At 34.6% G+C, this 13,854-nt stretch overlaps 1 protein-coding gene across 5 annotated transcripts in view; it reads left to right on the forward strand.

Annotated features, from left to right (window-relative positions):
* Positions 1–13,854, forward strand: part of METTL25 (methyltransferase like 25) — a 155,949-nt gene that overhangs the window by 75,102 nt on the left and 66,993 nt on the right. For all 5 annotated transcript variants that reach the window (XR_007456740.1, XR_007456739.1, XM_049626012.1 and 2 more), the window contains exons 6-8: positions 5,150–5,244; positions 8,837–8,866; positions 12,559–12,632. Coding sequence is in view for 3 of the 5 variants with exons in the window: in XM_049626012.1 (XP_049481969.1) it covers positions 5,150–5,244; positions 8,837–8,866; positions 12,559–12,632 (199 nt within the window). In the remaining 2 variants the exon portion in view is untranslated. The remainder of the gene's footprint in view (positions 1–5,149; positions 5,245–8,836; positions 8,867–12,558; positions 12,633–13,854) is intronic.

Genomic DNA, 13,854 nt, shown 5'->3' on the forward strand with positions numbered 1-13,854 from the left:
GCTCTCCTTAATCCCTGTCACCTATTTCACCTATCCTCCCACCCATCTCCCCTCTGGTGACCATCAGTTTGTTCTCTATTGTTAAGTGTCTGTTTCTTGGCTTTTAATCTTGAAAGGAAAAGAAGGATCTATTAAGCAGGGAAGGGAACTGATGAAGTTTATATTTTAAAATATCACTTTGCAGTATTAAAACTGAAATAAGGAGCAAGAGTGGGTGTTGGTAACCAATCAAGAGGCTTTCATAGCAGTGCGGGTAGTTTGGGATGGTGGAAATAGAGAATATTAATGGATTTGAGGAACATTTAGGAGAAAAATAAGCTGGAATTTCTAAAACATGCTATATATGGGAAAGTGAAAAGATTCCTGAGCTTTTTGACTCATGTAAATGAGTAAATGTTGATGCCAGTCACCGAAATAGGAAACTTTAGGACATCTGGTTTTGTGTCATTCAGTTATTTAGATTTTGGACATGTTGATTATCAGGTGCCAATGAAATATCCATTTGGAGTTGGTGGTTAGGCTATTGGTGATCAGAATTAGATCTTAGAGAAGAGGTTGAAGATATAATTTAGGAATTGGAGTAGGTTGAATAGTGTGTCCCAAAAAGTCGTGTCAACTCAGAACCTCAGAATGTGACCTCATTTAGGTATAGGGTATTTATAGATGTAACTAGTTAACATGAGGTCATACTGGAATAAGGTGGACCCTAAATCCAATAGTTAGTGTCCTCATAAGAAGAGGAGAGGATACACAGAGACCCAGAGGGACGACAGAGGCAGAAACTGGAGTGGTACAGCCACAAGCCCTGAAATGCCAAGGATTGTCAGCAACCACTAGATCCTAAGAAAGGGCAAGGAAAGGCTCTTCCCTACAGCCTCAGAGGGAGCATGACCCAGCCCATACCTTGATTTCAGACTTCTAGCCTCCAGAACAGTGAGAGAATACCTTTTTGTTGTTTTAAGCTACCAAGTGTATGGTAATTTGTTATAGCTGACCTAGGAAATTAATCCAGGAATTGTCAGTGTAAATTGAGGTATAGGTAAGGCTGCCTAGGGAAAGCACACAGATAGAACAGGGGTTGCACACTGGCTCTGATAGTGCCCACGGGCCCATTTTTGGCAATTTTGACAGTTGTGTTACGCTCCAATTGTTCTTTAAATAGCAGTAAGACTGGGCAAATGTGATACTTGGTTACCATGAAAATTGGTGATTACCTATTTTATTGTATCTAGCTGCTTCACACACTTATTTACCAACTGAAAGCACTTGAGTTTGCAAAATCTTTCCTCAAAAAAGCATAAAGGGTGAGGTAGGATTAATTCTTATGCATTAATCCTTATGTCTAATTTAATAGAAAATAACAAACTGTCAGGGGATATGATGAGCATCAGGCCTCAAATAAGAGAGCATGGTATCATGGAACCAGAGGAAGAGAATGTTATAAAGAGGGAGCATCAGAACCTCCTGAAATTCACAGTAAGAAAAGTACTGGGTTTTATCTCATAGATGCTAGTGGTGAGGGAAGCAAGAGCTGTTGGAGTAACATGGTTAGATGTGTCTATTTTAGAAAGATAATGTTACTCTTAATGTAAAGGATGGACAAGACTAAAGGAAAAAGAAAAAGAATTAGTAGGTATTACATTTACCTAGTCAAAAGCTAATGAAGACTGAAAATGAAAAGAAGGTATAATTAAGAGGATATGTTTGGGGCGCCTGGGTGGCTCAGTCGGTTAAGTGTCCGACTTCGGCTCAGGTCATGATCTCACGGTTTGTGGGTTCGAGCCCCGCATGGGGCTCTGAGCTGGTAGCACAGAGCCTGGAGCCTGCTTCGGATTCTATGTCTCCCTCTCTCTCTGCCCCCTCCCCTGCTCATTCCCTCTCTCTCTCTCTCTCTCTCTCTCTCTCTCAAAAATAAATAATAAAGATTAAAAAAATTAAAAAAAAATAAGAGGATATGTTTAAGGATATAATTAAGGATATAACTAAAAGAACTGGGGGATTAAAGGAAAGAATAATAGAAGATGGTTCTAAAGTTCAAACTTGTTTAGTTAAGTAGATAGTAATATTATTAACATAAGAAGGAAAAATTAGTAGAATCTCTACTTTTATGAGATGGATGGATTTCTAAAGCCAACAGAGAAGAAATGGGATAGATGAAAAAAAAAAAAAAAAAAGGAGACTTTATTCTAAAACTATCATTTAAAGATAGCATAAAAATGATCCCCGGGGAAATAACTGATAAAGGTGGTTAAAGCTCACTTTGACTAGATCTGAATTTATGAACACAGTTAAATAGGAGATAAATATATAACAATAGAAACAGTGAACTCTGTGACTTAGATTCAGGACATAGAAGGGAGCTTCATTCTTCACTGCAGTCAGAATGAAGCTGGTGAAATAGGGTCCAAAGATAATATTGAACCTGCACATGAAAGGCTTTCTTTGACTTTGAGGGTGTCTTGTCTCTGTATCAGTTGTTTGCTCTTTGTTAAAAAATGAGCAGAACTGTGAGGCCACCATGACCTCAGTCACAGAGGAAACTGTGATGTAGATTCAGAAAACTTCAAGGAGATTCCACAACCACCAGGTGTCGTGTCCAAAGGAGAGAGGCTTTAATGGCATTTCACATAGCCCTGAGCCAAGGCTGGCAGTTCCTATAAACTGCCCTAGGATCTTAGGTGTTTTGGCTAGGGATTCAGGGAGCCATATACATTGAGTAAGACTGTCCTTCTCCCACTACAGTTAATGTAGGGTTGGAGAGGAAGCTCTCTTATACCCAAAAATTACCCTTCTATATAGGCCTTTATTGTGGGAGTAAAGAATAGGTTTATGAGCCCTAAGGAACACCATAACCTTTCTCTACTCTCATCACCTTCATCAGCACAAATTAGTGAACATGTGTGAAGTAAAGACCATCTTTTATTAGCCTCCAGTTTTCTAATGACAGCCCCATGTGTTCAGAAGTCTTTTCTGCTGGCTTCCATGTTTGTGTCATCTAAAATAGAGAGGGATACCAGGAATCCTATGTATCCCTGCCTTCATCTTCCCTTTATTACTAGAAATCAATTGGGAATCCCAAAACTCTGCATTCTTCTGAATAATTCCCACCCCTCTCTTCCCTACCACACACTCACAGCTTCACCACTGTCTTTCTAAAGACTGCCAGGACTAATCCCATCATGCATTTAATCTCTATTCCTGTCTACAGGAAGAGAATGGATGTGGGATGGAGGGGGGCGACAGGGAAGACCCAACTATTTTATTGGTTAGCATGTTTCCTACCTATTCTTTTTTTTTAATTTTTTTTTTCAATGTTTTTTATTTATTTTTGGGACACAGAGAGGCAGAGCATGAACGGGGGAGGGTCAGAGAGAGAGGGAGACACAGAATCGGAAACAGGCTCCAGGCTCCGAGCCATCAGCCCAGAGCCTGACGCGGGGCTCGAACTCACGGACTGTGAGATCGTGACCTGGCTGAAGTCGGACGCTTAACCGACTGCGCCACCCAGGCGCCCCCCTACCTATTCTTAATAAAATAGCACAAACCCATCTCTCTAGCCCCTTACCCTTTACAGTAAGCTCTAGATATTTCTCTTTTTGGTTATAAGAAAAAAAAAACTTTACAGTTATTCTTTCATTTAGCAGTAATCACACCTCAGTAAAATTGTAAAACCTTAAATAAAACTCAACTTGCTATTTCAGGTCATCTAGGAAATAGAGGAAGTAGTCCAAGGATCCCCAGGACCTGGATAGGCTTCAAGGGCTCCACAAGTCCTATGCATTTGTAATTGAAGTTGTTTATATAGCTTGGTGGTTAAGAGCATGGCCTCTGGAGTCCCGATTGCCTAGGTTTAAATCCTACCTCACCATGTGCTATATTTTGCAACTTAGGCAGTTTACTTAACCTGTGTGTGCTTAGTTTCCCTAGCTAAACCATGCGTATAGTACTGTACCTACCTCATAGAATTGCTGTAGGGACTAAAACTAGTTAATACATTTAAAGCAGTTAAAGCAATAGTGCCTCACAATATTAAGTGCTGTATAAACACTAGCATTATTATTATTTATATTCCCAGAGGAAGGTCCATATCTTCCATCTGATTATCAGTAAGGCCTATCATAAATCTTAATTTATGAACAGAAGGAAACCACTTTCACAGGCTTCTGATCTTCATGAAATTTAAACTTTCTCTATTTTAATCAAAAGTCATCTGATCCTTTATAGCAGAGAAATGTATTTAGTTGAATCCACTTCAACAGTATTTTCTTTTAAAGAGTTTTTTATGTTTTCAAAGTTTTAATTCTATTTTTACTTTTTAACCTAATAGAAAATTTATATTTTTCTTATTTTTCTTTTAATTGTCATAGTCTTGATAAAATTTAAGCTCTTATTTTCCAGGCTTCAATTTAAAAAAGAAACTCATTTGTTTTCCTTTTCAAAACCCCTATGTAATTAATAGTTTTGCATTAAGGGTTTGGACATCAGCAAATCATGTACAGAACTCTGTAAGTGAGTTGGGCAAAAGATATGTGTGATTAAACCGTGAATGTTGATTTTTGTTGTTGTTACTTAAACCATATATGCAATTGAGCCAAATTGAATCACAATTGAAAATATTGCAGCCTGTTAATACAAGGAAGAAAGAAGAGCTTATACAGCTGTTCTTTTTCTGGAAAGTGAATATAGTGGCTGAAAAAATAATTGATGCTTCATCATTGTTAGGGATGAATTAATATTGTTCTATAATAAATTGCCAAATTTCATTTAATAAATCATTTTTTTTTAGAAAGTCAGGTCAGCAATAAATGGCAAGAATCTCATTACTTATTTCCTATAGTTACACTGAACATAAAGAGTACTTCCATTTTAAATTGCTCTTGCTAAATCTTAGAAAAAATAATTTTGGCAAATTGGTTAGTATCAGACCTAGAGCTTAAACACAAAACAGCTGTTGTTGAAAATACCACTTTCATAACATTAATATGCTTTCAATTAACAGATTGGAATGAACTGTTAAACATTACTACCTCCATGTTTAACTACTGTTTGACTCTCTCAATAACTGCTTTTCTTTCTCAATAGATTGTTTACTTTAAATGAAAGAGGAAGAATCGTATTTAAATAATCCATATTTTTCCTCCATCTGCAGAAAGCACCCAAGACAAGTGGGGATTTCCAATGTGCCATTATTTAAAGGAAGAGAGATGGTGCTGTGGTCGTAATGCCAGAATGTCAGCATGTTTGGTATGATTATATTTTTTTCTGGACTAAGAACTTTATCCAGATGTTACAGAATTTATTGTTGTTGGCTGATATCATGAATTAAATGCCAAGTTTTGCAGAGCATCATTATTAATGCTTTTGTGCATTGCAAATTTTGATTAAAAAATCACTTGCCCTTCCAGCATTATCTACTTTACATGCAGTGTGGTAACAATTTATAGTTATACTTTTTTACATATAATTTTTTATATATAATTACTTTAATTACCATATAAAATGTACCAGCTACCAAGTGTTAAACACCGAATTAGTTCAGTGCTTTATTCACAGTTCTGTGGTATGTTTGTATGTGTTTATAGTAGATCATTTGGTCTACTAATTTTTTTTTTTAATGTTTATTCTTGAGAGAGAGTGAGACAGAGTATTAGTGGGGGAGGGGCAGAGAGAGAGGGAGACAGAATCCAAAGCAGGCTCCAGGCTCTGAGCTGTCAGCACAGAGCCCAATGCGGGGCTCCAACCCACAAACTGCGAGACCATGACCTGAGCTGAAGTCAGACGCTTAACCAACTGAGCCACCCAGGCGTCCCTCCTAATTTTTTATAGAATGGGAAAGATATTAATAAGGTACCTGGAAGTAACTATCTAATTAAATAAAGCCTTTAATGTGCCTTATTTGGCTTGTGTCCTTCCACCTAGAACACTTTAACCTGTGGTATTCTCTGTTCATGGTGTTATGTTAGTTTATAAAGAATAGGTGCACGTTAAAACATCTAAGTTATTTTTTGTCATTAGAAATTTCAAATATAGTTGATTAAATAATGTGTTTGATGTCCAACCCCAAGATAAATTAATTATTCTATGACCATTATTTCTCTGCCAGTTTATACAGCAATATAAAAAATAGCACACCAGTGTTCTAGGTCACAGATCCTAGTATTATCATAGAAATCTATTTATGCTCAAATAATAATTTTTAAAGTCCTCTTAAAATGCTTTTCTTGGAAATTATCTTGTTCTTTCACTATATCTGCTAGTAATGTTTATTCAGGGTCATGTTATAGTGACAAGTAATTCTTGAAATGACTTAGTTCTCACAATGCAGCAGCCAGGATTATACCCTTCAGGCAAGAAATTAGGGAATCTGACTAACCTAAGAAAAAAGACCTAATGATGCTGGCATCAGGGATTTTACAATAAAGCAGGACACATGTCACCTTTATGATAAAGCCCACAAGTAACAGTCCTCACTCATAAGCACAGTACTTCTAATCACATTTACAATACCCCCATTTTAATTATCAACAGACAGCCAAGGATCACTAGATGTATAAGGAAAATCTAACATGAAAGAACAGAGATCAGAAAAACTGAAGAAAAGCAACTTGGAGGAAATGGAGACTATACAAAATAAAATAATATAAAATAACTATTAATATCCCTTACAGAGATAAAAGAATATATGGTACCCACAAAACAAAAATGTTTGCTATAAAAATAAACATTCAAAGAAACATAAAGAAGAGGTTTTGAAAAATAAATTTTAGAATATTTAATGTATAGACCACACTGCACTTAATAACTTTCTCTGCCCAATGTGAGCTTCCTATGGAATGCCCCTCTCCTTGGCTCCATTGCAGTCCCTGACTACCTTGGCTTCTTTTTTGGATGCTAAGGAACATTTTTTTGATGTATTTTTTGTTAATTGTATTTTACTCCATAACTGACCTTTTCCACAAATAATCAAAGTTACAGGGGTTAAAAAAAAAAAAAGAGATCGAGAAAGGAGAACTTTCTGGTGATGCTTTGAAAAATTGTTAAGGGTACTAACCAGAGATAAATTTTAATTAGATTAGCACAATCATGTCAGCATACTTTAAGCTTGATAAAACTGCAAAATATTTTCGATTAACACTTGGTATATATTTTCTTCATTATCTTTATTTATTGGCCAAGAAAAATACTAATGTTTGCAAGAAACTTCTTATCACCTACCTGGTTATCTTTTATTACGTAACCAAAATTTATCATTTGTATTTCTAAAGTCCGTCATCAGCAACACATACTAAAAGTAGTCTTGGTATTGACTACTTTTAACTAGTTATTCTTATCTAAAAGTAGACACTTTTATCAACACCAAACAATTTATTATTAAAAACCCATGTTTCTTTATTCAGTTCAGCCTGTTAGCCAAAGCTGTAAAACAAAAATCTAATCTGAAATGAGCACAGACAGTACTGTAAAAGAAAATCAATGTTTTCTTCAATAATAAACTTATTCTGGGCCTGTTGCTATTTAATTTAATATGAAAATTATGTAATAATTTGCTCCTGTATTCCTAAAACTCTGGCTCTAGATGTTAGGTGAAGGTATCGTCCAAGTCTTTGGAGAATTATAATTTTTTTCTTCAAATAATTTCTGCGAAGCAACTTCTTATACAGTGAACTCATTTTCCCACTAAATCTTAATGGTATGAGGGCAGGTGAAGTTAAGGTTCAAAGAACAAATTTTTACTTCCTGCTCACTTGCTAACTAGCTATACAACTATGGCAACTTATTTTACCTTGCCAGTGAACTTGTGCCTCTGCAAAAATTGTACTTACACAGGATAATCTGTAAATTATCTTTCAGTTTTAAAAGTATGTGAGTTATTATTTATGAAGAATAGCAACCTGAAGCAAACATGGGTATTCTAAAATTGAATAGGAAGTATATGTAGATCTATTATATTTTACTACTCTATTTTGAAATATTTTCTAATTAAAATTTAAAAAATAAAGGTAAATATTGAAATATTAATGTAATTCAGTTATAAAACTTTATAAATGTAGAAATGTTTGTCTCTTAAAAATGGAAGTTTTAGAAGCCTTTATTCCATACTGAAACTATGATAAATCTTTCAGATGTATCTTTTATATATGTTTGGTTATGCATATTTACTGGAAATATGAGGAAATACTTTGTAAAATCATCTGGATCTTAAATAAATATAAATGTAAAACCAGCTATATAGAAAATTGTAAAAATATGTATTCTTTCTCTTTTGGGCACTTGATCATATGTGACTTTGATTTGAATTTGTAGACCAGGCCAACCAAAACTATACATACTATTCTAAACTAAATTTTCACCTATAACCTGTTCAATAAAACCTTGTACAATAAAAGGCAACTATATGTTTATAAAAAATTAGAAGAGAATACACTTAGAAGTAGTATATAAACATGTTTATTATATACACACATATAATAATAGATTTGGATTTGATTGTTTCTGCTAAACAGCTAAAAGTGAGCCAAGACCATGTTCTTTTATTTCTTTCGTTTTCTTATTCTTTCTAAAATTCAAGGAGTATATACAATTGGGTGTGTATGTGTTTGTGTACATGACACACATCTATTATAAATCAACCCTAGAGTATACAACTATACTGGTTAACATTCCTCAATGATATTAACACTTGTAAATGTGTAAACTTACACATTATCACTTAATTAATCTTTTTAAATGTCACTTTTATAAGCCTTTATACAGTGTGTTTATGAGTCTTATAAGATAAGACTAAATATACCAGCAGTCTTTGTCTTACTTTTTTCTCCTTATTTTTTCTCTAAAGGCATTGGAACGGGTTGCGGTTGGCCAAGGGGTAAGTACCAGTGTTTACTCTAATACAGCAGATGGACAGGATAGTTTTCTTAAAGTACTCTTCTTACTTGACCTGCTGATGAACTTAAAACCTGAGTCTTCTTGTCACCTCTTCTTATTCAAATTTGTACATTTTCTAGAAGTTTCTCTTTAAAAGAGAAGTGAACTTCCAGAAAAAGGAAATTGAACTTTTAAGAAAATGTCCACATTATATTCTTGTACTAATGTGTCATTTCTTCATAATACACTAAACAGTCTATGAATATTTCCAAAGACTGCTATTGCTGACTATCAGGCTCTTATGGGCTTAGTTGGAGCAAAGATAAACACAGTATAGCATTCAATTTATTTTTTAACTACAGTCCAAAACACAGACCTGCATTGTTTTTTTGTTGTTTTTTTTGTTTGTTTTTTTTTCCTTATTAACTTGATTGGTCATTAGTTGAAATAGCCAAATGGACTTGCACATATAAACAGAAGTTAAATATATCCCCCAAATGTCCATAAAATTGCCTTATTCTCTATTTTATGATTGATGAAACATATTAGGAATTTCTAAAAGTTTTTTTAGCTGTTCTTTTTAAGCTTTTCACAGGATTTTTCTTGTTGTACCTAAATGTTAGAAATCTCTTTTTGCTTCTTTTCAAGGAACATTAATATGTCAATTTGAATTTTTTTAAATAATTATAATTTAAAATGATAATAGCAGCAAATATATACTGAGTATTTACTCTGGCCCAGGCTCAATGCTAAGAACTTTTTTTCTTAAATATATTTGTTGTTCCTATCTAAAAATTGATAAAAGCTGATTTTTTTAAAGGCATTAGGGCATATTGTTGAGGTATGTGGGCTTTCGTCTCAAACTGCTGGTTTGCAGTTGTACTGCTTATGAGTCTAGTGGTTCCCTAGGATCTGGAAGAGAAAAGAGCCTTCATCATAATGTCCCTGTGCATTTTTGTGGTGTTTTTCAGTTTCCCAAGTGCTTATTCATGTTTATAGTCAATCTTATAAGTTGAGTATTATCCCAAACTTACATGAGAACATGATACACAGCAGAAGTTTAATAGTGCATTCTACCTCCCTTAATTAATTGCAGAGTACTGACTTCCAGCTTAGTGCCGTCTCCACTAGACCTGTAAAATGCATGCCTAAGATATATACTTTAAGCGTGTGCTTTTTGCTCCCTCCGATTTAAGATGCATTAAAGTGTTAGGTTGATTTATCATTTGTGAAGGAGAGAAAGTAAACTCTGAGCCACATCCAGTTTATTCTTGGAATTGTCAGACACAGGGTGCTGGGGAGATGTTGACTCCCTTCCCACATGCCTCCATCTGTATTTACCAGGATGGATAGACCCAGTTATCCCAGGAATGCACGTTTGAAGGCACTTCATAACTCTCTTCCCTTTCTCTTAGCGAACAGCTGTAAGGCTCTTATTTATTCAGGATAACTAAGGAATGATGATTTATTCTATCCTGTTTTTATTTCTCTGTGCATTGCATTTCTGTATGATCTCTTGTTTAAATGCATTTCTTGGGTTTTTTTTGTCATCTTTAACCAGTTTTTAATAACAATATAAATATGCATTCTTTTCTAAATTACCTTGATACCGTTTATATAATTTTTCTCAAAGGCATAGGTATGGAAACTTTATTTTTAAGATTTTTTTTCCTGACTGAAGTATTGAATAAAAACTAACGACACCATCCCTGCCCAAGTGTCCAAGAGGCCATATAGCATCATGGCTTTATATGTGGACATCAGAGCTAGGCTTCTTCAGTTCAAATACCAGCTCAACTATTTTTGGAAGTTTCATGTAAAATTCATGTAAAATTAAAGTTCCTGTTTATTGTATAGCTAAGTAAATAAAAAGTTAAGAACTTTATAAACCATTTATAATACTAATATTTTACTTCATGTAATAATATATTTCTAAAAATGCCTTAAATGTCAATAGAACAATAGGTGTCAATATATGAAAGAGGATTTCAGCATTTTTGTGAGAAAACTGAAGGGATATGGGGAGAAGGAAGGGACGGATGATAGAGATTTTTGGTACTACAAAAAGAATTACTCAAGATGAAAAAAATGCCAAGTGAAAAATATGTGCAGAGATGGAAAATTTTGAATGATATGTTTTGGAGCAGTCTTCTAGAAAGAAAGTTTACAAATCAGAGTTTGTCTTACGTCAAGGCGTTGCATTTAGAAAGAGATTTTATTTAAGAAGTATACCTTTTGAAGGTTACAAATTTCGTAGTATTCAAGTATGTCTGCTTTCAGTGCATTATTTTAGGAGCTGAACTGGGGATTTTGGTATTCCTAACACCATTTCCGACTAGAATCACCCTCCCCACTATCCCCACCATCTTGGAAGGATATAACACGTGCCCTTTCCAAGTGCTCTGTCAAAATCCTGCAAGTCAGACATTCTCCAGTGATTTAAGAAGTCAGTGCCATTAGGTGAAGATGCAAGAAACAATGGTTCACCCTCAGCTCCCAACTTGTGTTTTTTTGTAGCCTCAGCGCCTGGGGCCCACAGTGTAGGAACTTGAGGTCAGATGAGAGAGGAGCAGTAGAGTAAGTTTTCTATCTGAGCACACGGGCAAAATTGTATTTTATGCTAGACCTCGTCTGAATCCAAACATATTCTAGTTGAAAACAGACGAAAATAACAATGTTGTGCTCTGAAGGAAAAGGGAAAGAAGTTTGACTCAGGGAATTTGTACAGTGTACTGAACTCTGTCTTTAAAACTACCAGTCATTGCACAGTTTGGGGTTTTCACCTTATTAGCCTTCTCAGGACCATTCAATATTGTTGGCCTCCCTCCACTCTGGCTCATTTTTCTTTCCCCCCTTTTTTTTTTTTTCGTTAGAAACTTTGCATGGAAGCAGGACTGTTGCTGATATTATTTTGTATTGGATTTATTTACACTGTCATTAAGAGTTCTGTGGGGATGTGGATAGAGTTTGGGTGACTTTTGTAGTTTCTTAGTTTAAGTGCCCCTTCCCTTGTTTCAGTGAAGTGTTTTCTTTTATACTTTCTCAAAACTATCATGCTTCCCTGAGGCCCTTCTCTTCATCCATATCTTCTTTGCTTTGGAAAACCTTCATGGATACCTAATCCTATATCCTTCCTGAGGGACAAAAAGACATGCCCTTTTCAATTCTACAGTAGCCAACGCTATGATCTTTTAGACCTCAGACATACTTTTAGCATGTCCTTACTTACAATAGTATCTTCTCTTTCTGGGTGTGAATCCTAGGTGATACGATCTCTGTTCCACCACCATTAGGACAAATCCGTGTTCACTTCTCTTTTGCATGTATTCTACCTTACTGCTCTCTTTTCGGCTCCAGAGCTGATCTTGCTGGTCATGAAAGTTTATTTCTACATTTTTAACTGAACGCACTGCATTTGGGACATTAGCTCATTTTTGTTTGATTGTGCTGTTTCTTCCACCATTCACTACCATTTCTTTTATAGTTTCTTCTATTTTCATGCAGAATTGCTTCCTTAGTATTAGCCTCAGGGTAACAATTTAACTTAGAATGGAAAAATTATAAAAGTTTCCTCTATGTTTTGCAATAAAGTCAGATTTCTAACATTCACTTATGTTCCTGACTCTCTAGTATTGATTCGATACATGTTTTTTATTTGTTTCTTGTGCTTATATTTATCTACATTTTTTTCAGCTGCCTACTGAATCACTCTTCTATCGAGCTGTCCTTCAGGATATTATTAAAGAATGTTATGGCATCACCAAATGGTAGGAGGATTTTATTTTAATAAGGATAACTCTGTTGTCTTATAAGTGAAGTGATTTTTAGCCTAGGTGAATTTATTCAACATCACTGTTTTTTTAAAAGAAGCTTTGAATTTGAGCATAATGTCAGTAGTAACAAAGAAGTATGCAGCAACTGTATCTTAGATTAATCATTATTAAAGTGGGGGCTCTAATGTTTCCTTTTTGTCCTGAAGCATTGTGTAATGATAAAATAGTCTGTGTCAGTTACAATTTAAAATTTTAGAAGTAATGAAATGTTATATATAAGTAATTCAGTGAATATAATGTTATCATATAGCAAGTGTTACATTTAAAATGTTTCACAACCAGTACAGCCTAAACACTTAACTAATGAGAACAGAAATTGATCATAAATAATTGTGGCCCATGTACTACTGGTAAATAATAGCCCTGCACATGTTTTGTTTGCTGTTGTTTTTTCCAAATAATGCATTGCTTATACAGAGAGGCAGGAATGGGAGAATTTTTCCATAATATTGGTTCAGTAACTGCTGTACTCAAGCATACATTTGCAAGTCTGGCAAATTTCATGAATATCCTCTTGCTAATTACAATTTTAGGATTCTGATAGCCATTTGGTTGTAATAGGATTATTCTTCAGATTAAAATAGGACAGTTTTAAAGTTCTCAAAAATGAATCCACACTTAACAGAGATAGAAACTATTTTTAGATTAGTTATTATTTCTCTGTAAGAAATAAAATAACCTATTTTTTTTTACTGATAGAAATTATGACATATAAATATCTACTATACCATTGGCTTAAACTATCATTTCTGTGTAACTAACTCCCAAATCTTATTGCAGTCTCCATTTTATTTTCCATATGTTTACCAATCTTTAAAATTGTCTACAAATTAATTTCTCATGCTTTCCTGAAAACTAGCTCCCTCTCTTGAGTTCATCACAAGATACTGATTTTGTTGAAAAAAATCACAAAATTTTGCAAGTTTATGTCCACTCAGATATTGATTGCCTGCTTCTTTTGAGACCTCAAATCTCTTTATAAATTTTTTTAGCTCTCCCAATGACAACTTAAAATTGTCTCCATTTTTTAATGAATCTTTCTTCTCTCTTAAAAATTACACTGTCCAGCCCTCCACATTCCTGCTTCTTTTACTACTCAGAAGATAGATGGTATTTATTATAAACGCTTTCATTCCAAAGCCTGATTGGCCATTCA

The sequence above is a fragment of the Panthera uncia genome, chromosome B4 (assembly GCF_023721935.1).
Source record: "Panthera uncia isolate 11264 chromosome B4, Puncia_PCG_1.0, whole genome shotgun sequence".
In the NCBI taxonomy this organism is placed as follows: domain Eukaryota; kingdom Metazoa; phylum Chordata; class Mammalia; order Carnivora; family Felidae; genus Panthera; species Panthera uncia.